This window comes from Meriones unguiculatus, chromosome 2 (genome assembly GCF_030254825.1).
Source record: "Meriones unguiculatus strain TT.TT164.6M chromosome 2, Bangor_MerUng_6.1, whole genome shotgun sequence".
Taxonomy (NCBI): Eukaryota; Metazoa; Chordata; class Mammalia; order Rodentia; family Muridae; genus Meriones; species Meriones unguiculatus.
Window position 1 is genome coordinate 125,143,911 of NC_083350.1, and position 22,015 is coordinate 125,165,925.

The window sequence follows — 22,015 nt, forward strand, 5'->3', positions numbered from 1 at the left end:
AAAGAGAACAGAGAAATGGGACACTGTCAAGAATAGGGAGTATGACAGAAAGTATTGTTTTTAATTATTAAAAATGGAGGATGCTACATGTTGGTTGTAATATCTACAGGAAAATGGGGTATTGATATCATCAGGAGAGAGGCAAATGTTGTTGGCCTTCAGGGAGGGGTGTCGGATCTATACCCCGATGAGAGAACTGGCTTTAGAGAGGAGAATGGATAATTTAGCACCAGTGTCACCTGGGAAAGAAAGTGCGTGAGTGCTGATGCCAGCAGGTGGCAGATGTCCTTGGAACTGCTGTCATTTTCTCGTCAAGCCTGGTATTGGCAATGCGCAGGCTCTGGATAGCCTGTGTTGTCTTTCCCTCCTACTGCAACTTCTTTTTTTAGTGTATATGTGAGTGATTGCCTGCATGTATGTATGTGTAGCACTACGTGTGTGCCTGGTGCTCATGAGGCCAGAAGAGGATGTCCTGTCCCCAGGAACTGAAGCTACAGAGAGTGAGCCTGCATGTGGGTTCCAGGAAACAAGCCCAGGTCCTCTGCAAGAGCAGCAAGTGTTCCGACCTGCTGAGCCCTCCCTACAGCCCTTTTATTTCTCCTTGTAAATTCTACCTCCCCAAAACATGGTTTTGTGAAGCTATGCTCTCTTCAGTTTTCTTCCGACTTACCGTACCGCCCGTTTTTCCTTTTTTTTTTTTTTTTTTTTTTCTCTGTGTTTCAGAAGTTCTATGAGAGAGGGTTTTCTTTCTTCTGGAAGGACGGTCCTTAAATTCTTTGTTGAAAAATCCTGGGGACAAACTCTCTCAACTTTTGCTTCCCCCCCCCCCCCCCCGGTGTGTCTTTATGCAGCTTTCAGCTTTGCAAAGCCATTTCCTATGTTTTTGTCTTTTTTTGTCTTGTGCTGAAAGATATTTTCTGTCAGGACACTGGAAGTGTTTTCCTATTCTCCGGCCATTCATTGCCGCTGTTAAAAAGTGGGCTCCCAGGCCAGTTCACACTTCCCTCTGAGAGGCCCACTTAATGTGGCCTCTGCAGTCCTGCTGCTCCATGGGGGCAATCTAGGTACAGAAGCCCTCCCACTCGTTTACTTGAGATGTGTCGGGATTTCTGTGCTTTCGGGGGGCCTTGTCTCAGCTCCTAACTCTGAGAGTTTTGTCTCTCACTTCTCTCTGACTCCCCGTTTGTAACACAGAGATACACATGCCTCACATTTCCATGTATTTGCTTCCTGCTCTGCAATCTGCTTGATTTTTTTTTCATCTGGTTCTTTTAGCTGACTAATTCTCTCTGCAGCTCTATCTAATCTGGTAAATTCTGTTATATTTTTCACTTTCAAATATCCTCTTTGGTTTTCTCCCAAGTCTATATATGTTCTTTCACTCTGAATTAAGTGTATTCACACAGATTCATAAACATACACATTCGCGCACACTTACGCACATGCTCTCTGACACACACTCATCCACCTGCACACACACAGACTAAGCAAGAGTTCTATGACTGAGTTATATATTAGGCTCTTTAGATTTGTTTTAACTGCACTCTTTTATTACTACAATCTAAACGTAAATGTTTGTTTTGCATTCTGTCCAGTCTTTTTCCTGAAATCTGGAGTCTGCAGCAGTTATAGGCTATTGTCTGTTGATTTTTTGCTGCTATTTGCTTAAGCAGCTTTATTTGTTTAAATGTTTCTCTCTCTTTCTTTTTCTATAGGCTTATATACCCTGGAATCTTATTATATGAGACTTCTTTAAGGCTTTGTTTAATGATGCTTTTCAGAAAGAATTTTCATTTGATTCTTCTTTGTACCCAGGACTGCTGTCAGCTCACACCTGGTTCAACACAATTAGTCAATCTGAGTGTTTTGAACACCCACATTTGTGAATTCCAGTCGTAAACACATCGAAGCTGTCTCAAGGTTAAGGATTCTCAAGAAGGCTTGGGAGTTAGATCAGAGGCAGGGACTTTCTCAGCACATAGAAAGTCTACAGAAAAGAAGGAAAACACCTCAAAGAAAATTGTTCTCTCCTGCAGATATTAAAAAGGCTCAGAGATGTGGGGAGAAGAGAAGAAGTAGGCTGCAGGATGCAGTTCTGTGTAGGCTCAGCCATCAGCTTCCTCAGCCTGGGGGTGTCCTACACTTTACCTCCCACCTCCAGGATTCTGCCCTGCTGGAAAATCAGAGTGCGAGTTCACGTCTGAAACATGCCTAAGGCAGCAGTTTGCTTCAGTAATCCAATAACCTACCACTTCCTTACCAGCCTCTGAGAATTCCTCACGTTTCTGACAAAATATTGTTTTATTTGGTTTTGTTCTCATCCAATATGTGGGCTACGTTCATTGTAGTGATTTTTTTTTTCATTTTCGTGTTAATAATCTAGCATAGTGCTGGAAATGAAAGGCCACGGCATTGTTTTAGATGCTAGTGTTTTCCTCACCCCTATTCATACTCTTGGATGATACTTTAAGTGTGGTAAGGCGTTTGTTTAACTTTGTGAGGAACTGCGACTCTCTCTTCTATAGCAATTAAAATGCTTATTTTCTTATGTCTTGAGATGGGGTTCTCACTGTGGTGTCCAGGCTAGCCCCAAATTCCTGGGGTCAAGTGACCAACCCTTCAGTCCCAGCCGCCCCATTAGGTAGCTGGGACCACAGGCATGTGCCACCATCCCAGCTAGATTACACACTTTTTTCACTGCTGTAAACAATGCCGGGCCACTCCAGGCAGCACTCCTGTTTATTGTGTGTCTCTAGCCATTCCAGTAGATGTGTCGGGGACTCTTATGTCTGGCGGCTTGAGAAGCCTTTCCTATGCCTTTTCCCTATCTATGATCTCCTTTTGGAAGATTTTTGGTCAGATATTTTTCTCCTTGTTCAGTACCATTGTTAGTTGCCTTTTCTTCCTTCCTTCTTTCTTTCCTTCCTTCTTTCCTTCCTTCCTTCCTTTCTTTCGTTCATTTGTTTTTTCTGAGACAGGGTTTCTCTGTGTAGCCATGGCTGTTCTGAACTCACTCTTATAGACCAGGCTGGCCTCCAACTCACAAAGATGCGCCTGCCTCTGCCTCCCTGAGTGCTGGACTTCCAATTCTGTTCCATCCACTTATATGTCTGTCTGTTCTTTGCTGGTTTTATTCATACCATCCTAATTACTATGACTTTCTAGTAAAATTGGCTGATATTTGTTCTTCAGCTTTGTTTTTGTGATTAGTGAGGAAGCGGTTTTGTTTTTTGTTTTGTTTTGTTTTAACTGTTCTGGTAGTTATAGTTCCCTTACTTTCCATATAAAAGTTAAAATCAGATGGCTCTACTGAAGTATGCATGATAATATTTTGGTCAATATATTCACACCTTAGCCCAAAAGTTAATGAACTTTAAGGAGGAGGCTACTGAAGCTATGATTATTATGACCTAAGGAAGGAGCACAAAGAGAACCAAATGTCAACCTCAGTGTCTGTGGCCACTAACCAACGGTTGGAAGTGGCAGTAGCTGATAATTAGAAAAAGGTCACAGGCTTAAGTGTGAGAGAGCTGTAGCCTGGCTATCTGCTGATTATTAATCAAGCTGTGAGGTAAGCTAGAGAGATGCTGTCATGATGTTTGATTTCCCCATTAGTAAAGGAAATGTGAAATTAACCTTATAGACACTTATGAATATTAGATAATATGACCTCCCAAATGCCTTCTGCTCTGAACGGTAGTAGGCATTCACTACTTACTATAATTGCCAATACTGTCATTTTATAAATTCTATACATTATTATAGAATTCTCATGAGCAACACAACAATAGCCCTTCGGAGGACATACTAAAAAAGAAGTGACCAACTTGCTAGGCCCTAATGTAACCATCACCACCAACTTGAAGGAATTTCCCATTGCCACCCTGTAATAGCCCTTGGCTCCGGTAGATTTGAAGGTTTGTGCTCTTGTAGAATAAAGATGGATTAAAGTCATATTAAATAGAAAGTTCGCTAAAGCACCAAGCTTTGTTATATGAAGTTTAAAGTCAAAGCATCATCATCTCATCTTTACTGGCTGAATAACCGAAAGCTGTTGAATAAGCAGCTGTTTAAAGGGGCTGAACCTTAAGAGGAGCAAGTATCTATATGCTGTGAGAAACAGGGCGAAAAGCCCACATCAAAACCAAACAAAACATGTTTTGGGTTTATTATTATTATTATTATTATTATTATTATTATTATTAGCACTTAGTCTGTCTCCACTTTGACCCCTCATTCGCACATTGCCTTGGGATGACCAAACATAGCGTGCTTTGTCTTCTATCTGCTGCCTTGTAGTGCCTGCCCAAGTGACTGACTTGTACGTCACCAACCAAGGCATGACCAGTAGTCTGCTCACTAACTGGACAAAGGCATCAGGAGACGTAGAGTTCTACCAACTTTTACTGATCCATGAAAATGTGGTCATCAAAAACGAGAGTGTCTCCAGTGAGACCAGCAGGTACAGCTTCCGAGCCTTGAAATCCGGCAGCCTCTACTCAGTGGTGGTGACGACAGTGAGCGGAGGGATCTCTTCCCGACAGGTGGTGGCAGAAGGAAGAACAGGTAAGAAGTCTGCGGATAGGTCTCTGTAACTTACAGATACCTCGGGTCACAAAGGTGCCTCCAACAGGAATGTTTTTTCATTAATTGTAATCAATTAATTGATTTTTACATCCCGATCACAGCTTTCCCTCCCTCCTCTCTTCCCAGACCCTCCCTCTCACCTCACCTCCCCACCATCCTCCCATCTTCCCTTTCTCCTCAGAAGAGGCTCAGAAAAAAGGGAGGCCTCCCACAAATATCAACTTGTCTTGGCATACGAGTTCCATTACAGTTAGACAAGGCAGCCCCCAGTTAGGGGAAAGGGATCCAAAAGGCAGGCGACAGAGTCAGATACAGCCCCTGTTCCAATGGTTAGGAAACCCCATATGAAGACCGAGCTTTACCACCCAGCAGGAATTTTTTTTTAAGCATCCTAAAATCAGGCTTCTCTGTTTCCTTCCTAAGAGCCGGTTTCCATACCACCCATACACGGAATGGAAAGCGGCTGAAGCATGAGGACAGGAGAGAGTACTGAGCTTTTCTTATATCTCCAATAACCACATCAAAGCTAGAAAAACGTTTCAAGTCATAGTAACCACTCGGTGTCTGAGCTTGTCCTCTCTTGGGGTTGTTTTCCTTCAAAATTTTTTTTCCAGTTAAAACAAACAAGTAATGATCTGTCTTCCACACACACCGTCTTATTTTCAAGACACAGAAGCAAGATGATATCCACTTCACAAGATCAAAGCTGGGTTGATGTCATTCTCAAGTGGCATCTGTGGAGTCTTGCTATGTTGGCCAGGTTGACTCTGAACTCTCCAGCTCATCCCGGCCTCCTGCTTCAGCCTTTCCAATAGCTGGGGCTACAGGAGTATATCACTGCACTCCTGGAAAAGTCACATGTATATTCCATAAACAACATCATCGAATGCTCAGTGCTGAATGCCGCCTCAACAATGCTCCTGACCTTCAGTGCTCCTTGTCCAATAAGAATGACCTAGGAGGACAAATAGGTATCCTTATGGTCATTGTGCGGGAGAAGTTCAGCACCAAAAAAAAAGGAAATGGAATTTTTCCACAGAACACATTGAAAGTACATAATGTATTATTTCATATGACATATGCAATTTATGTTCCAGTTTCTTAGGGAAAAAATATACAAGCCCAACAGAAGCTTTGATAACTATGACTGGACTCAGAAGAGGGTCAATAACCTCGACCTCTTAATTTTACATAATTATTCCAAGTTGGATTCCGTCTATGAACCCAACACTCGGATGCTAATTATCAGCAAAAGTCTCATTCCAAAATCAGTCTCATCTACTTAATTTAACCCAGAAAACACCGCTTTCGCTAACTTTCAGAGACACAGCTATGCAACTGAACTTGGTGTCAGAAATTCGCGGATGGATGCCAGAGCTCTCATTCTGCGTCAGCAGACATTGTCACTGGTGTCTTTTCTGACGCCCTCTTCCTTCTCTCGTAACAACTGCTGGCACCATGCTTCAGTGTAGTAGTGTCGGGGTGAGGACTGAAAAGCTGAGAAGGACTTTGCATCCACTTTTCAGTGCGTCTCAGCCTCCCTCGCTCTGAGTAGACTGACCTGTGTCCTGTCAATGACTAAGGATTCCGGAAGATCCCTAGATTAACACAGTTTTTATAGAGAACATTATAAAATGATTCCATGTCTCAAGCCATAATAGTAATCACTTAGTATTTCTTCAAACGCTTGATATAATGGTCAACATTAAAACAGTTTTGAAAATTCTTCTTTTAGCTCAGATAAGCTTTCACAGAGTTGAAGCAAGCACGTGAAAACCTTTTCAGCCTGGATAGAATGGTAGGAACCGAAATTGAAAATATCAGATATCTGATCAATCTACTCCAGGTCTGAGAACATTTTCATTCTAGAGAAATACCAAATAACTCGTGTGCCTATTTTATCTTAATCAAGTGAGTTACACTTTTGGCCAAAACCCTCCTGATAATTCTATCCTTTCTAAATAGCATATGTACAGCTCATCAGTCGTGGGTACGATAGACTTTGAGGTTAATTCTTGGAATTCGGGCATATTAGATTAGGCCTCTCAGGTCTCACTTAGCTGAATCCTGTCTTTTACGAGCCCTGGCAATTACAGGAAAATCACCAGCTAAAAGCTGAGCAGCCTGGGATGAAAACAGCGGTACAGGCCGTGCGCAGTCTAAGAGTTCAGCCTGCCATTGCCAAAGGCAGTATGGTGCTCTAGACGCCTAACTCCAATGCATAATGAACTTTTAAATCAATACCTCAGTCACCAATTTATCATTTTTTACCTCGTGGCCGGGGAAAACCTTAAGGCATCCGTGTCCGTTGCATTTTTACGCACCTGGAAACATACAAGTTTCTCGGCAAACGTTTGTGGCATTGATCTGTAACTGATACAAGCAAATGATAATGACGATGTCGGAAAGATGGTTTCTCCCAGCCATAGCTTTCTCTTGCCCAGTTTCCAGATGTACAAGGCTTCCAGGATGCGCTTTTAGGCTTCTGGCCGCTAGAGGGCAGAAGGCGCTTTAGCACGGGATAGCTGCGCCTCCAGCTGTGTTTTCTATTATTAAACTCCCCGGGAATAAAAAACTTGATTACATAAAAGTCAAAGGTAACACAGAGTCTAAGATCTTCAGAAAATTCATGGAATTTTTCTCCTTTGCCATCAAGTATCTTTGATTTTTTTTTTTTTAAGAGTTTGGTTCAAATTGATTCATTTTTGGACTGCTAAAATTTGTTTTTTTTCTTTCCTACCAAGACTCTCCCGCCTCCTTCACATAAAATACCTCTGGAAACACTCCCCACACAGATATCCCATGAAAGTCATCGTGCTTGGGTTATGAGGCGTCTAAAAGGCCTCCTCCTGTTTTTCTTTCATTAGCCTTCTGATGAAAGAGTTTTGCCTTCCCAAAGCCGCTTGGGATTCTGGTACCTCAACTTCCTGTATAATCAGCTCAGACTACCAGTCCCCAGTTCTTATTGAGCACTATAGCTAACCCAGCCTTCTGGTTGTATTTTCTTTGACCATGTCGCCCCTCGCTGGAACTCTCAGTCCCGTCCAGTGTGAGCGGAGTAACAGTCAGCAACTCTGGCCGTAATGATTACCTCAGCGTTTCCTGGCTGCCGGCGCCTGGAGACGTGGATAACTACGTGGTGAGCCTGTCCCACGACGGCAGGGTGGTTCAGTCCCTCAACATCGCCAAGACGGTCAGCGAGTGCTCCTTCAGCTCCCTCACTCCGGGCCGCCTCTACAATGTCACCATAACCAGCAGGAGTGGCGATTACGCGAGCCGTTCCTTCAGCGAAGAACGGACAGGTAAGGATGCCGAGGTCCAGGGCTCTGCAGACGCAGGCCAGCTGTGGGCCCCGAGCATCATGGAGCTGCCGTGGTCCTGGGTGAAAGGCAGTTACCGTCGCAGAATTGATCTGGAGGCTTCCTGTTTTAATCGGCAAGCGAGCAGATGTCACATTTATAGGAAGACTGGCCTAGCCTTCATAGCTAGAATTCCTATTATATTAAATAGGATAACAACTATTTCTGTTTGGGGGAGGGGGGTGCTTTTTGGTTACTGGATCACGGGTTCACATATATTAACTAATTAATCCTTGCACATTCCTTTCTGAGAGAAGTCATTGTTCCCATTTTACAGATTAGGAAAACAAGTTTTAAGAAGGTTAAGAGGTCAAATCGCCCAGTTCTTTGTTATTGTCGTTTCGAGCAGCCAGGAAGTTTCAGATCTTGGACTTAAAGTTAGCTCCGCTTCATGCTAAGGCCTAAAAAACCCTCGATTCAATAATCTTTCCCAAAATATGTGATGATCAAGACTACTGTGCGTTCTTTGAACACAAGGTAAAAATGTGGCCCTTTATAGTCCCTAGACTAGGGAGCAAAACTCTTAGCAGATGAACGCCAGCCAGGTCTTTGATGTGCTAGAAGGGACTAAATATAGACAACCACCATTTTCCCCATGTATTCCTGCTTTCTGGGGTTTACTTCTGAAATCTCTGTTTAAGGCTGACGTCAATATTTTGTCAAGTCTTCCTTCCTGGGCTCCGGGTTGACTCTTGCACCTGAAACAGTTCTTTTTCCACGATCATCGGGGACAGTGATGTCACCCTGCTGGTGAGCTTTGATGCTGGGGCTGAATAGGAGCTTGGTACCTTCCTGGTCAATGAATCATCAAGGTTTCCCACCTGGTCAGCCCTCGGGAGACTCCAGAAACACAGTAACCTCACAGTATAGAAGTTGTGAGGAGGAAAAAAAGTTGCAATTTCTTTCTATGTGTATTTTTAAAATTATGGATGTCTTTGTGTGGACACATGCATGTGAGTGTGGGTGCTCAGGCAGTCTAGAGGAGGGTATGAAGGCCCCCGGAGCTGGAGTTGCTGGAGGTTGTGAGCCAGCTGCTGTGGGTGCTGGGAACCCAGCTTAGGTCCTCTCTGTAGGAGCAAAAGCATTCTTAACCACTTAGCCATCTGCAGTTCCTGTGTCTCCGAGGAGACACTACACGGCTTCCTATCTAGCTTTATTATAGAACGCTAGCATTGAAACGGTTCTCCTGTCTCCTCATTTGGTGATAATAAAAAAATCCCAAAGACGAAGAGTGGCGTGTTGAAGGTCGCGTGTCCGAACCATGGCAGAGTTCAGCCTTTACATCACGCCAGACTTAGAAGCACTAATTGGCAACGGAAATTCTCTCTACCCTCAAATAACCTAAAGTTTAATTATGCTGATAATTACAATCGTGACTTAGATCTGAAAAGTTGATTTTCACCTCCAGAGTAATCTTATGTCAGGGCCTCCTATCGATCAACTCTGAGCCTAAAACTGACTAGAAATTAGGGCTCTATCTTCGAACTGCTAACCTTAGGACTTCCATCCACCCGCCTCATTAGCATTCCCTGTCCACATGACTCAAAGATTGCAAGGTCTTTTGCTAAGATTTTCTTCCCAAATGTGAGAAAAGCTATTTTCTGCTCAGAGCAGCATCTTGGCTCTTTGACCAGCATGAACTTGGATTTGGTGCACCACTGACAAAAAGCCAATGACTCTAACCAGAGTTGTGCCTGAGTTGTCGTCATGCTGATCTGGGCTGGCTGCCTTAATGCTCTTTAACTTCTCTAACGCTCTTCTTCCCCATCAAGCTGAACAGACCAATGCTTCTAATCCCGTGTCACGTCCTCTGGCCGTGCGTTAAAGCGGTTCTCACAAATGACTTCCAGTTCCACCTGGAGAGCCCCTTATTGACTTAGCGTCACGCTCAGCTACTTCTTCTTCCCGTAGTAATTGCTTTGCCTTCGGTTAATTGCCTAGATCAGTGAACGTTCTTAGTGTGTGCATATAGTGCCATTTCAGAATTTCTCGTGTCCGCGGTGGCTAAATGCTAACAGAAATGTAATTGGTTTCAAGTAAAGGCCTCTCTTTGTTCCAGACCCGTGATGCACTATGTTCTAATGTAAAACTAGTCAGTAAAAGATATTAATACAACCTGTGTAAAAGCATCATGGTTTAGGTGGCAGAATGATGGAATTTCTGGCTGTTTTATGATTTGGGAGAAAGTAGAAGAAAAAGGACCTGGGGCTTGGTGTGTGCCCGAGCAGACATGCTGTGACATACACCAAACTCCTACAGGCATAGAAGTGTTCAAAAGAGCTAAAAGAGACAGCTAATTAGAGCAGATGCTCAGTTCTTGGGGTCAAGCACAGTCTCTTTCCAAGCTTCTTCCTGTGAGTCTCCATGTCTGGTCCTAGTAGGACAGGAGCAGACATTGTAGCTGGGGAGGTGGCTCAGTCAGTAAAATGACTGCCATGTAGGCATAAGGACCTGAGTGTGAATCTCCAGCACGCACATAAAAGCCTGGCATGGTGCCACACATCTATCATAGTAGCATTTTGGGTCTGTGCTGGAGAAGGCAGAGATAAGCAGGTAGGTGCTCATGGGCCAGCTGGACAAGCCAGCTCAGCCAACCTGACAAACTAGGTTCAGTGAGTGACCCTCTCTCAAAAATAAGGTGGAGAACAATCAAGGAAAATGTCAATCTCTGGCCTCTGATTCACACATGCACCACATAGCATGTATATACACTTACACAAGAGAATTTGTAATTTATTATTGAATCAAAACTCAGCCCTAAATTGAAAACTAGACCATCCTTAATATCGGAATTGCTTCACCACAGTGTTCCTAGTAAAATACATTTTCCTATTAATGGAGAAGAAAAACATTGGCTCATGGAACCATTTGTTTATATATCTATTGGAAGCAGTCTCGGGTTTACAAAATAGCATTAGTCATAATTCTTGCTTAAAACACACACACACACACACACACACACACACACACACACATCAATTTACACTTTGATTTTCCTAGGCATGAATTTCCTAGGTAGGAATTTTTACAAATTTAAAAAGGCATGAGACTGCTGCCTAAAATAAAAGCTAGCTAGGACTTTGACAGTAATTTGTATCCGATCACATGGTTTGTGCCTGACTAATCCATCCCACGATAGCCAGTGTCTTGACTCATCAAGTTCATCTCTTCCTTGAATAGCTTTGCTTATGTACAATCCTAGTGTAATAAGGTTTTAATTTTTCAGTTGTTTTAACATGCAAAGGCATTTTTATGTATGTGAGAAGAATGTAATCTTTGAGGGATTTAAATTTTCAAAGTTATGTTATATTGCTTAGAGTCACCCACAGTTCATATTTTGATATTCAAAGCAAGAGACCCAAATTTTTGTGTTTCAAGTTAATAAAAAAATTAATAGTGTAATATTTCATTGTGTATGCACAACAGCTCATTGTCCGGCCTCTTTTGAAGGATAAGAAGGATAGATACCCTTTTTCGTAGCTTTGCCTGCTTTCTGTTTTGCCAAAGGAATACGGAACACCATCGCATTAGGGTCTGAGCCTGAGTTTCTTGGATGACTAGTGACTCAGAACATAACTTTGTATATGCTCTCATACAAGTTTCCCTTTTCTCCATTTTTCTTTTGAGTTTTTTTTTTGGGGGGGGGAGGGCCTTTCTTGGTAACTTGAGTCACCAAGGTATGATGTGATTATTAATATCTGCATCGTCCTTTGTATTAGGCACTAGTTATTATGGTTATGTTCCATCTTATAAGAGACATTCTGTTGTCATTTAATAGGTTAGAATGTATTCATCGTGTTTTTTACCAAGAGATCATTTTAAGGAATGTATACACCTTTCCCCTTTGTGGTCTATAGTTCTGAGATTCACCTTTTAAATGCACACGATAAAAACTGTCTTCTGTCTTCTGTGCTTCACTGTTTCGGGTGGTCATCTGTGATCACCTGCTCTCCTGGAATCACTAACACTTCAACTGTTCTCTTTTCCAGTGCCCGACAAGGTCCAAGGAATCAGTGTCAGCAACTCAGCCAGGAGCGACTACCTAAAGGTGTCCTGGGTACATGCCACTGGAGACTTTGATCACTATCAAGTCACCATCAAAAACAAAAACAACCTCATTCAAACCAAAATCATTCCCAAGTCAGAAAACGAGTGTGTATTTGTTCAGCTCATCCCTGGACGCCTGTACAGTGTCACTGTCAGTACAAAAAGTGGACAATATGAAGCCAGTGAACAAGGGAATGGGAGAACAAGTAAGTGGAGGGGTCATCAGAAGGTCATGTGGCTGGACTTGATGGTCACTGAGTTGGCACTAAGTTCATGCAAACCCTGAGTTGTCTGTACTTCCTGATTCATCAGTTATAGGCCCAATAACTCTCACCTGGAGCTTGTATCATTCAGCCAAGCAATGACTTGCAATCACAGAATATTTATTGGTAGATAAAAGCAAATATGGTGAGGGAGGAAGAAAAAAAAAAAGAGAGAGTGTTTCATTTTTCTTCCCTGTCTTCTTGCATCAAGGCATTAAAATTCTAGACATCCTGTTTTATCTTCTGATTGAGATCATAACTCATTTTATAATTATATCCTACCAACATATAGCATAGAAGATTTATGTCAGGGGAAAAAAAATCACAACTTAAGTAGTAGCTTTCAATTTTTCTTGTTTAATTTTGCATGAAGTAATTCAAGGTTTTTCGGGGGGAGAGAGATGTTTGGCAGTTCCTTGAGTGTGAGTCACGAACTGTGTAGGTAAACTCGATCAGCCCCATTCCTAAAATAGCTTCTCCTCTCTCTCCCCAGTGCCGGAGCCTGTCAAGAGCCTCACACTCCTCAACAGGAGCACCGAGGATCTCCACGTGACATGGTCAAGAGCCAGTGGGGACGTCGACCAGTATGAGGTCCAGCTGCTCTTCAACGACATGAAAGTCTTTCCACCCATTCACCTCGTAAACACCGCCACTGAGTACCAGTTCACCGCGCTCACCCCGGGGCGCCATTACAAAATCCTTGTCCTGACCGTCAGCGGTGACGTCCAGCAGTCAGCCTTCATCGAGGGCCTCACCGGTAATTTGAAGTCCTGTTCTTGAGCCTGAGTGGACGCAGTGATGTATTTGACATGTTTGATAGTGCGAGTGTTTAGATTAAGACTTGGAGAAATGAGAGACCGCAAGGAGCAGAAAGCTGTCCTGACAGTGACAACCCCCGTGGTCAACCTGGAGGTGGCAAGGAAACTTCCAGAGGAATAACATTGAATGGGCGTGCCTCGCTGGGGCTTCTGGGGCACTCAGATTATATCATAGGTTTAATAAACAACTCTCCTGATGGGGCACCAGTTCTTTGGAATTCAGGAGGGATCACGTTTTAATAATACAAGTTGACAGCTTATTGGGGGACAGGGCAGCCCCACAGCAGAGTCTATTCTGTCCAGTCTTCTCAACCCTATGACTCGTTACTATAATCACCATTGGCATTTTTCTTATGCACAAATGTATGGAGATTAAATAATGTCCCTATTATGGCATAGCTAATAAATAAGAAAGCCAAGTTTAGCCCTCAATATATGGCTACCATTTTCATTTCTCTTCGTTGGTCTTGATCTCCCCCTGAACTTTCTCTCTTTAACCTCTGTTTGGTCAGAAGAGTCAGAAAAGTAAAAAGGCAAATTTGTATGTTTTTTTTTTCCACACACACCCTTTCACTAAATGGTAAAATGTTGAAAAACACTTTTAACATTTTTAACACAACCTGGGGAGATGCCAAAGAGGGGACCCAAGGCCTCGTATGATAGGCAAGTGTCATAGCGCTGAGCCACACCCCCAGCCGGGCTTGGAAACGTTAGTTAAATATCCCCACCGTTCATTTCTTAAGTGAGGTTTTCTTAAGTTTGTTTTCTCTTTCAGTTCCCAGTACTGTCAAGAATGTTCACGTTTCTGCCAACGGAGCCACGGATAGGTTGATGGTAACCTGGACCCCAGGCGGGGGAGACATGGACTCCTATGTGGTGTCAGCATTCAGGCAGGACGAGAAGGTTGAATCCCAGACTATCCCCAAGCACATCTCTGAGCACGTTTTCCACAGGCTGGAAGCCGGAGCCAAATACAGGATCGTCATTGCTTCTGTCAGTGGGTCCCTGAGCAACCAGGTGGACATGCTCGGGCAGACGGGTAAGCCCCAGATGATAGAGGGCGCCCCAGTTCTCCACAGTGGAACCATGTACGAATGGGTCTAATTTAAAACTGCACGTGAAAGTCTGATTTCAAGATGCCTCTACAGTTTGCAGCGGTTTCAAGAGCATCCCTCATCTTTGCTTCGTACGCTCTTGTCTTGATAGAGATTTTCTTTAAAAATAATTAAGTGTGATAGGGGGAAATGTATACCTGCTTAAAAAAAAAGGATGTTTCAAAATTTATGTATAGACAGAAGTCTTTGTAGCTATGCACTTCTCAGACTTTTTTTCAAAAAATTCAAAAGTTTTAGGGAATGAAAGTGCAGTTGTGCGCTGTGAGTTTAGAAAAATTTTCCTCAGTTGAGTGCTTTGCCCTAAGTGGTTGAGCCTGAGTTTTCTTGCTCTTCTTGTTTCTTTGAAGTTCCAGCATCCGTCCAGGGAGTCGTGGCAGACAATGCGTACAGCAGTAACTCCCTGACAGTGAGTTGGCAGAAAGCTGTCGGTGTGGCGGAAAGATACGACATCCTGCTTCTGAATGAGAACGGGCTTCTTTTGAGCAATACGTCAGAGGCAGCTACCGCCAAGCAGCACAAATTTGAAGATCTAACGCCCGGCAAGAAATACAAGATGCAGATCTTAACTGTCAGCGGAGGACTCTCCAGTAAGGCAGCCCAGGCTGAAGGCCGGACGGGTGAGTGACACAGCTTCCTGCCTTGGGCCAGCTCCCTCCTTGTCTGCCGTGGTGTGGACACTGGAAGGTGAGAGAGTGAGGCCATGCTCTCTCTCAGGGAAGATGCATGTCACTCTAGTCACATTCATCCTTACTTCACAGTCCCACATGAGCCAGCCAGGCCACACGGGTTTTAGCCCGCCATACTCCAATTCTGTCTCGTCATTAAAACCGGCCCCGTCAGTTGACTGTGGCCGAAGCCTACTTTGCTACAAACTTGACCATTTGAAATGGTGCAAAGGTACTAGCATGTAGTCCTCCTCAAAGTTAGAAACCGGAACCGAAATAAGATGTCAAGTGGTGTCAACAACCTTTCAAAGTTCTTCAGGGAGTAATCCACTCCGTGCCTTTTTCACATCCCTTGGCCCGTAGTGTGGCCCGTAATGATGTCATTTCAATCTCTAGATCTGACTCTCTGATCTTCTGCGTCCTCCAACCTCTGAGGACTCTTGTGCCGGGACTGTATTTTCCAATGGTCTTATGTGACCGCTGTGAAAGGGTCATTTTGTCTCCCAAAGGAGTCATGACCCACAGGTTGAGAATCATGATCTTGAAAAAGATAGCTCTGTCTAGTCCCACCTCATTTGTACAGTGTGACACTGAAAGTCTTACTGAGACAGTTGGCAAGACAAAGAACTGAGAGGAAAAACAACACAAGTAGGATGGGAGAACAATGAATTATCACTGCTTGTGGATATGATTTATCTCACACATACACACACACACACACAAGAAAACCTATGGAGTCCACAGAACCCTGTTAGAGCTGACAAACAAATTCAGTAAAATTTCAGGATGCAAAATCAGCATACAAAAATCAAAACATTTTTGTGCAACAATAACAAAATTCCTGAGAAGGAAATCATGAACAGAATGCCATTCACAATAGTTACAAAGAAAATAAAATGCCTAGAAAGAAAGTTACCTAAGAGAGTGAATGGCCTCTACAATGGTAATTAGAAAACTCTTGTAAAAGAAATTGAAAAGTAAACACAAACAGAAAAGTAGAAAGACCTTCCACACTAATGGATTATAAAGATGAATATTACCAAAATATAAATCACTTAAAGTGACTTACAGATTCAGTTCAGTGCCCATCAAGTTTCACATAACTAGAAAAACATTCTAAAATTAGCACAAAAAATGGCTAAGTAGCTACAACAATCTTGAGTAAAAAGAACAAAGCTGGAGGTAGGATAATACCTGACCTTAAAATACACTGTAAATCTACAGTAATCAAAACAGCATTACAGCACCATAAGGAACAGTCATTCTAATTAACAGATTACAGAGGAGCATTCAGAAATAATCTCACATATTTGAGGCCAACTGATTCTTAACAATGGTAACAAAACCATTACTGGCTAAAAGGCTACAACCCCTTCAATAAATAGTGTTTAAAAGCTGTTCAAGTTCAGTGGCACACACCTGTAATCCCAGCACTCAGGGAGGCAGAGGTAGGTGGATGACTATGAGTTCAAGGCCAGCCTGGTCTACATAGTGAGTTCAGGACAGCCAAAGCTATTGGAAAAAAAAAAAAAGCTCAAAATGGCCTAAGGTTTGTTTGTTTCTTTGTTTTTGAGACAGGGTCTTACTATGTTGACTGGCTGGTCTCATTAAAAGCATATACACCATGGCTTAGTTGTAAGACCTGAAAGACAACAGGAAAAAACTTGAAGCCATCAGTGTGTCCAGTTACAATTACTGGCAGGGGTGAGGGTGGGCACCTTATAGCAAACAGAGAGGCTTCTATGCAACAAAGTCAAGCAGCCACCAGAAGGAAGAGGCAACCAAAAGAACTGGGCAAATGTTGGGGACCCTGTTTGCCTCACAAAGTTATTTTCATCCAGAATGTATAACGAATTCCAATATCTAATAGCAAATTATTTGAGTTATAGTGGACAAAGGATGATGAGCTAGTTCTTCATGGTGGTTGGGTTGGATTGGCTTTTGTGTGTGCTGGGGGTGGAGGGTTACTGTGTGCTTGATTTTTGTTTTGAGACATTGTTTTCTGCATAGCGATGGCTAGCCTATGTCAGCCCACCCCTCTGACCATAATAGTTCAGACCTTGGATAAGCCTTTTACCACAGCCTCCTAAGAGATGAGGTTTCAAGCATGCACCACCATGCCCACCAAAGTGTGCTTGTAGAATTCATGTGGCCAATAAACTTACGGTGGAAAAAATGCTTAGGTTTATTCAACATCTGGAAACGCTGCAGGTCAAAACCTCAGTGAAACACCTAACCCATGTCATTTTTAGAGTGATTTGGGTTTTTCCTGTTGTTTTCCTTTCTCATACCCCTAAATCCAATTTCTACTACTGTTAGCTTTTCCCTCTCTGCCCATCCACTCCTCTTCCTTAGGGCCTCTCCTCTGCAGTCTAGTAATCATCTCTGAGCCCTCTGCTAGCACTCAGAGGTAATCTTTTGATCTTTACTCTAATGGGCATGAGAAAAATACTTAGATGCACAGATCAAATCAACTTTTATTCTGTAGCTTAAATGTGTCTGTGGCGGTAATTTCCCACCATTGTTTCCTGTCCTCTTGTGGCCCTTTTTTAAACTAAATGGTTTGGCATCAGTAAATCACAAACTTCCTATTTCTTTAGTTTTGGGGATCCATGTCTTTGCTGTTCACTTCGGGCAGGGAGAAAGATTTATTGATGGGCATTGGGTAACAAAATGATTGCACAGCAGAAGCCCTCACAAGTCAAGGGCATAACTAACGCTTGTCCTGAACACTGTGAACGGGGCTTGTGCTTGACCCCACAGCCACCAGGGATGGAGCAGTGTCTCAGCTGCCATGCGCATCTTCAGATTCATAGGCCTTCGCCTTGACCAAGCTCCCTGAGGTGTAGACCCTCTGGCGGCCGTGGAATTTGCGAGCATGGCCCTCCATTCTCGATCGCGTGCTCCTTCTCCTGCAGCACCATACACAGGGACAGTGATGGGGCAATATGAACTCTGGCCATGGTGCCCAAAGACAGTGGTTTTCTCAGCCTTCCTGATGCTGTGACCCTTTAATACAGTTCCTCATGCTGTGGTTGACCCCCTGACCAGAAAATTATTTTCATCGTTACTTTGTAATGGGCGTTTTGCTTCTGTTGTAAATATCTCATATTCAGGATATCGGATATGCTACCCTTGTGGGGGTCGTGACCCGCAGGTTGAGAACCACTGCCCCCCAAAGCACATGAAATTCTTGTCTGGAGCACAGACAAAATGAGAGACAGACACACGTCAGCTGAAAAGGGCAGTCACCAAAGCCTCTCAGGGGAGCCCATCCTAGGAAGCTGTTGTTTGCATCTATCGAAAGCCAACGACCCTAAAAGCAGGATGTTGGGTTCGGGGTTGAATGTGTCCACCAAGAGTGTCAGTCCTGGTCTGTGTCTGGGATCCAAAAACGCTGACTCACCCTCCTGTCCCTTGACTCTCCCAGTCCCCGCAGCTGTCACCAATCTGAGGATCACAGAGAACTCCACCAGACACCTGTCCTTCAGCTGGACTGCCTCGGAGGGCGAGCTCAGCTGGTACAACATCTTTCTGTACAACCCAGACAAAACGCTTCAGGAAAGGGCTCAAGTTGACCCGCTGGTGCAGAGCTTCTCTTTCCAGAACTTGCTACAAGGCCGCATGTACAAGATGGTGATCGTGACGCACAGTGGGGAGCTGTCCAACGAGTCCTTTATATTCGGCAGAACAGGTAGGACCCGGGCTTAAACAGTAACGGGTGGCAAGGGAGGTGCCATCACAGTTACCAGCTCAGCCTTGACATGTTCTTCTCCCCCGTTCTGCCCAGAGCAGAGCTTTAGGTGACTGTGTGTGATTGAAACTTTTGTCCCTAACTCAGAGTGGGGATGAGCTGTGTCCTCCTCATTCCACGGGCTTCTGTTCCTTTGCCTCTGTTTAGTTATTTAACGGGGTTTGTGGAAAATTAACCCTGCTCCTCTAGCGGCCCTAGTCAAACTACCCCCTGCAATTTCCTACGAGGAATAGATGGAGGGCAGAGCAGGTCCACAGGAGATGAACTACAAATCACACACACACACACACACACACTCACTCACACTGACTGACCACTGTGGTCAGTCAGAAAATGATGTAACAGAGAAGCTAATGGTAGATGGGGCAGTAAACAGGCCCAGAGGGTGGCTACAGGATGGTGGCTGTCAGAGTGGTGGGTCAGGCTAGAAGAAGCTGAAGCCATTTTCTGGGTCTTTTAGAAGCTAACCAGCGCATTGCTGCCTAACTAACAGTCACTGGATGGTCCATTACGAAGAACCACCACCTGCTTTGACTTGTTTTAATTTGTACCCATTACTACCCGACATGAGCCCAGCGTGAGCGCTCTGAGCCATCGGCGAGTCCACAGTGCAGGCAACTGGACCATGGGCCCAGCCCAGCTCAGGCCCTCACCTGTGGCTCAGCATGGTTTCGCGCCTGTTCCATCCTCAGCGTGAGTTTTTCTCCTTCTCAGTCCCAGCTGCAGTGAATCATCTCAGAGGATCCAATCGGAACATGACAGACAGCCTTTGGTTCAGCTGGAGCCCGGCCTCCGGGGACTTTGACTTCTACGAGCTGATTCTCTACAACCCCAATGGCACGAAGAAGGAGAGCTGGAAGGACAAGGGCCTGACAGAGTGGCGCTTCCAAGGTCTCGTTCCTGGAAGGAAATACACACTGTGTGTGGTGACGCACAGCGGGGACCTCAGCAATCAAGTCACAGGGGAGGGCAGAACAGGTAAGAAGCCCAGTCAAGCGCTGTTGAGAAGCCTTTTAATTATGATTTGAGGGATAAGATGGTTTGGGGGGTAGAGCGACTTGCTGCTCAGGCATGAGGAGCTAGGTTCAAATCCCCAGGACCCAAGTAAAGTGGAGCTTGAAAGCATATGTCTGTAATCTCCCCATCCCCTCCTAAGGCATGCTGGGAGGTGGGGACACGAGTAGCTTGTAGACACTCTGGCCTACACAGGGGCAGACACAGAAGAAACCAGGCCTCAGTCAAGGTAGAATGCAAATATCCGAGGTTGTCCTCTGACCGTCATACATGCACCATGAGATGTATACATGCTCTCATGGGCTCTCTCTCTCACATACACACAAAGATGCATAAGCACACATGTACACGTACACACACACACACAAGGGAGAGAGATGGGCACGTGCTCACACATAATGCACACAATGAGAAAACAAAACCAAGATATGCTTTGTGGAAAAAGCACCAGGTTCTTAATTTTGGGCTGTCACTCACATGCAAGAAGACCATTGAGCATCTCAGCCTCCGTTTTCAGATAGGAAAGATGAGGACAACTATATGCATCACCATTGTGTTTCAATGGAGTAATCTCTCCTGAGTGCTGTCTTGCCTCGCATGCACACAGATAATCTCTGTATCCCGCCCTGAAGTCAGTCCCCAAGATTCTCTAAAACTGGTCAGAACTCTCTCTGAGCTCCAGCCCTACTGCTTTCAAATACGGTGGAATGCTTTCCTAAACACGTAACACACAACACACCCAGGGCACACTCATGCTCTGTAGCACTCTAGTCAGGAGGCCATGGTTACGAATAGTTAAGAAAAGGCATATAAAATGCTAGATAGTGCCTTACACAGGAGAGTTTCTATAAAAGAAAGTGTCTACACCTATTGTTATGTTATCTCTCTGTACATTAAAGCAGATCTGATGTCCAGTTCAGTGCTCTCACCCCGTTACGTCACAAATCTGATTGTGTGGCCTTCCCTTTTATTTTATGTACAGCCCCCAGTCCCCCCAGTCTCTTGTCATTTGCTGATGTTGCGAACACTTCCTTGGCCATCACCTGGAAGGGACCCCCAGACTGGACAGATTACAACGACTTTGAGCTGCAGTGGCTCCCTGGAGATGCACTGACGGTCTTCAACCCCTACAGCAGCAGAAAATCAGAAGGACGCATTGTGTATGGGCTTCGCCCAGGGAGGTCCTATCAGTTCAGCGTCAAGACTGTCAGTGGAGATTCCTGGAAAACCTACAGCAAACCAATTTCTGGGTCTGTGAGGACAAGTACGGCTTGTTTCGCTTATCTTGGGTTTCCGATGGGATGAGAGGACCATCTTATTACAGTGGGGCTTGGGTTGGATGCACAGTTTAGTTTGAGATGGCGAGACTTGGATTCGGGTAGACGTCTCCTTTGATTTCTTCATTCACCCAGCACTAAGAACAATACTCAACAAAGAAGTGATCCCTGTCCCCATGGAGCTTTGGCAGACAGGACTGTCACTGAAAGAAAGTTGCATTTTTGGGTGTGAAAGGGAAATGTCACTGAATTCATGTCAGAGGCACTTGACCCAAAACAAGGAGGCTTCCTGAAAGAAGAAACATCTAAATTGAAACGTACAGAGAACAGAATTCACTGGGTACAGGTGAAAAAAAGAAGTGGAGAATAGGTAGAGAAAATAAAACACTGGAAGACCCTGGGGGAGGAGAGAGAAATGTGGCAACATTCTCTCTCCAGGAGCAGAAGGAAGTTTAATTGGGCAGAGAAGGAGCATGAAGAAGAACGGAGCCCAAATGGCTTATTTGCCAGGCTTTCAATGTGGGGCTTCAGGCGAAGTCAGGCTGCCCTAAACCCACAGAGACACCGCAGCCATATTTAGGTTTTAGAAACTTACTCTGAGTAGACAGTAGAAAATAGACTGATAGAATCCTTCCAGGTTTCCGGGAGAGACTGGAAGAAGGAGATGGAAGTTAGCATGCTAGCACTTGGAGGATAACGAGTCACTGAAGTTATTTCTCAGTCTCGCATTCAGCAGAGTTCATGTTTACCAAGTAATGACTCTGCCAGCCAGTGTTCCAGGAGGCTGTCCATGTTTCCACCCTGAGATCTTTGCAAGAACTATATGAGGTAGTATGCACAGATGGGTTGTAGAGGTGGGAAGTTGTTTACTTGTCCAGACGTGTTGGTAAAGACTTTGCATTCAGGTTGGGGCCTCGCCTCACCTTCTGTCTAGCCAGTTCCAGTGTGCTCACACATGTTTTTCCAAGCATACTGGTGATTTCTCTAAAGGGGCAGTGCTTTCACTTTCAGTGGGCGGTTTTATCGTTGTATTGTTTTGGTTTGGGTTTGCAATGTTGAAGAGAGAACTCTTGCCTTTACATGTGCCAGCCAAGTGCTAAATTATCTAGCTACATC

General features: G+C 44.3%; 1 protein-coding gene across 2 annotated transcripts in view; it reads left to right on the forward strand.

Moving 5' to 3' along the window:
* Ptprb (protein tyrosine phosphatase receptor type B) overlaps nt 1-22,015 on the forward strand; it is a 107,574-nt gene that overhangs the window by 49,249 nt on the left and 36,310 nt on the right. For both annotated transcript variants that reach the window (XM_021656151.2, XM_021656152.2), the window contains 9 exons: nt 4,300-4,566; nt 7,626-7,889; nt 11,936-12,199; nt 12,750-13,013; nt 13,850-14,113; nt 14,537-14,806; nt 18,285-18,548; nt 19,323-19,586; nt 20,605-20,886. In XM_021656151.2, the coding sequence (XP_021511826.1) occupies nt 4,300-4,566; nt 7,626-7,889; nt 11,936-12,199; nt 12,750-13,013; nt 13,850-14,113; nt 14,537-14,806; nt 18,285-18,548; nt 19,323-19,586; nt 20,605-20,886 (2,403 nt within the window). The remainder of the gene's footprint in view (nt 1-4,299; nt 4,567-7,625; nt 7,890-11,935; nt 12,200-12,749; nt 13,014-13,849; nt 14,114-14,536; nt 14,807-18,284; nt 18,549-19,322; nt 19,587-20,604; nt 20,887-22,015) is intronic.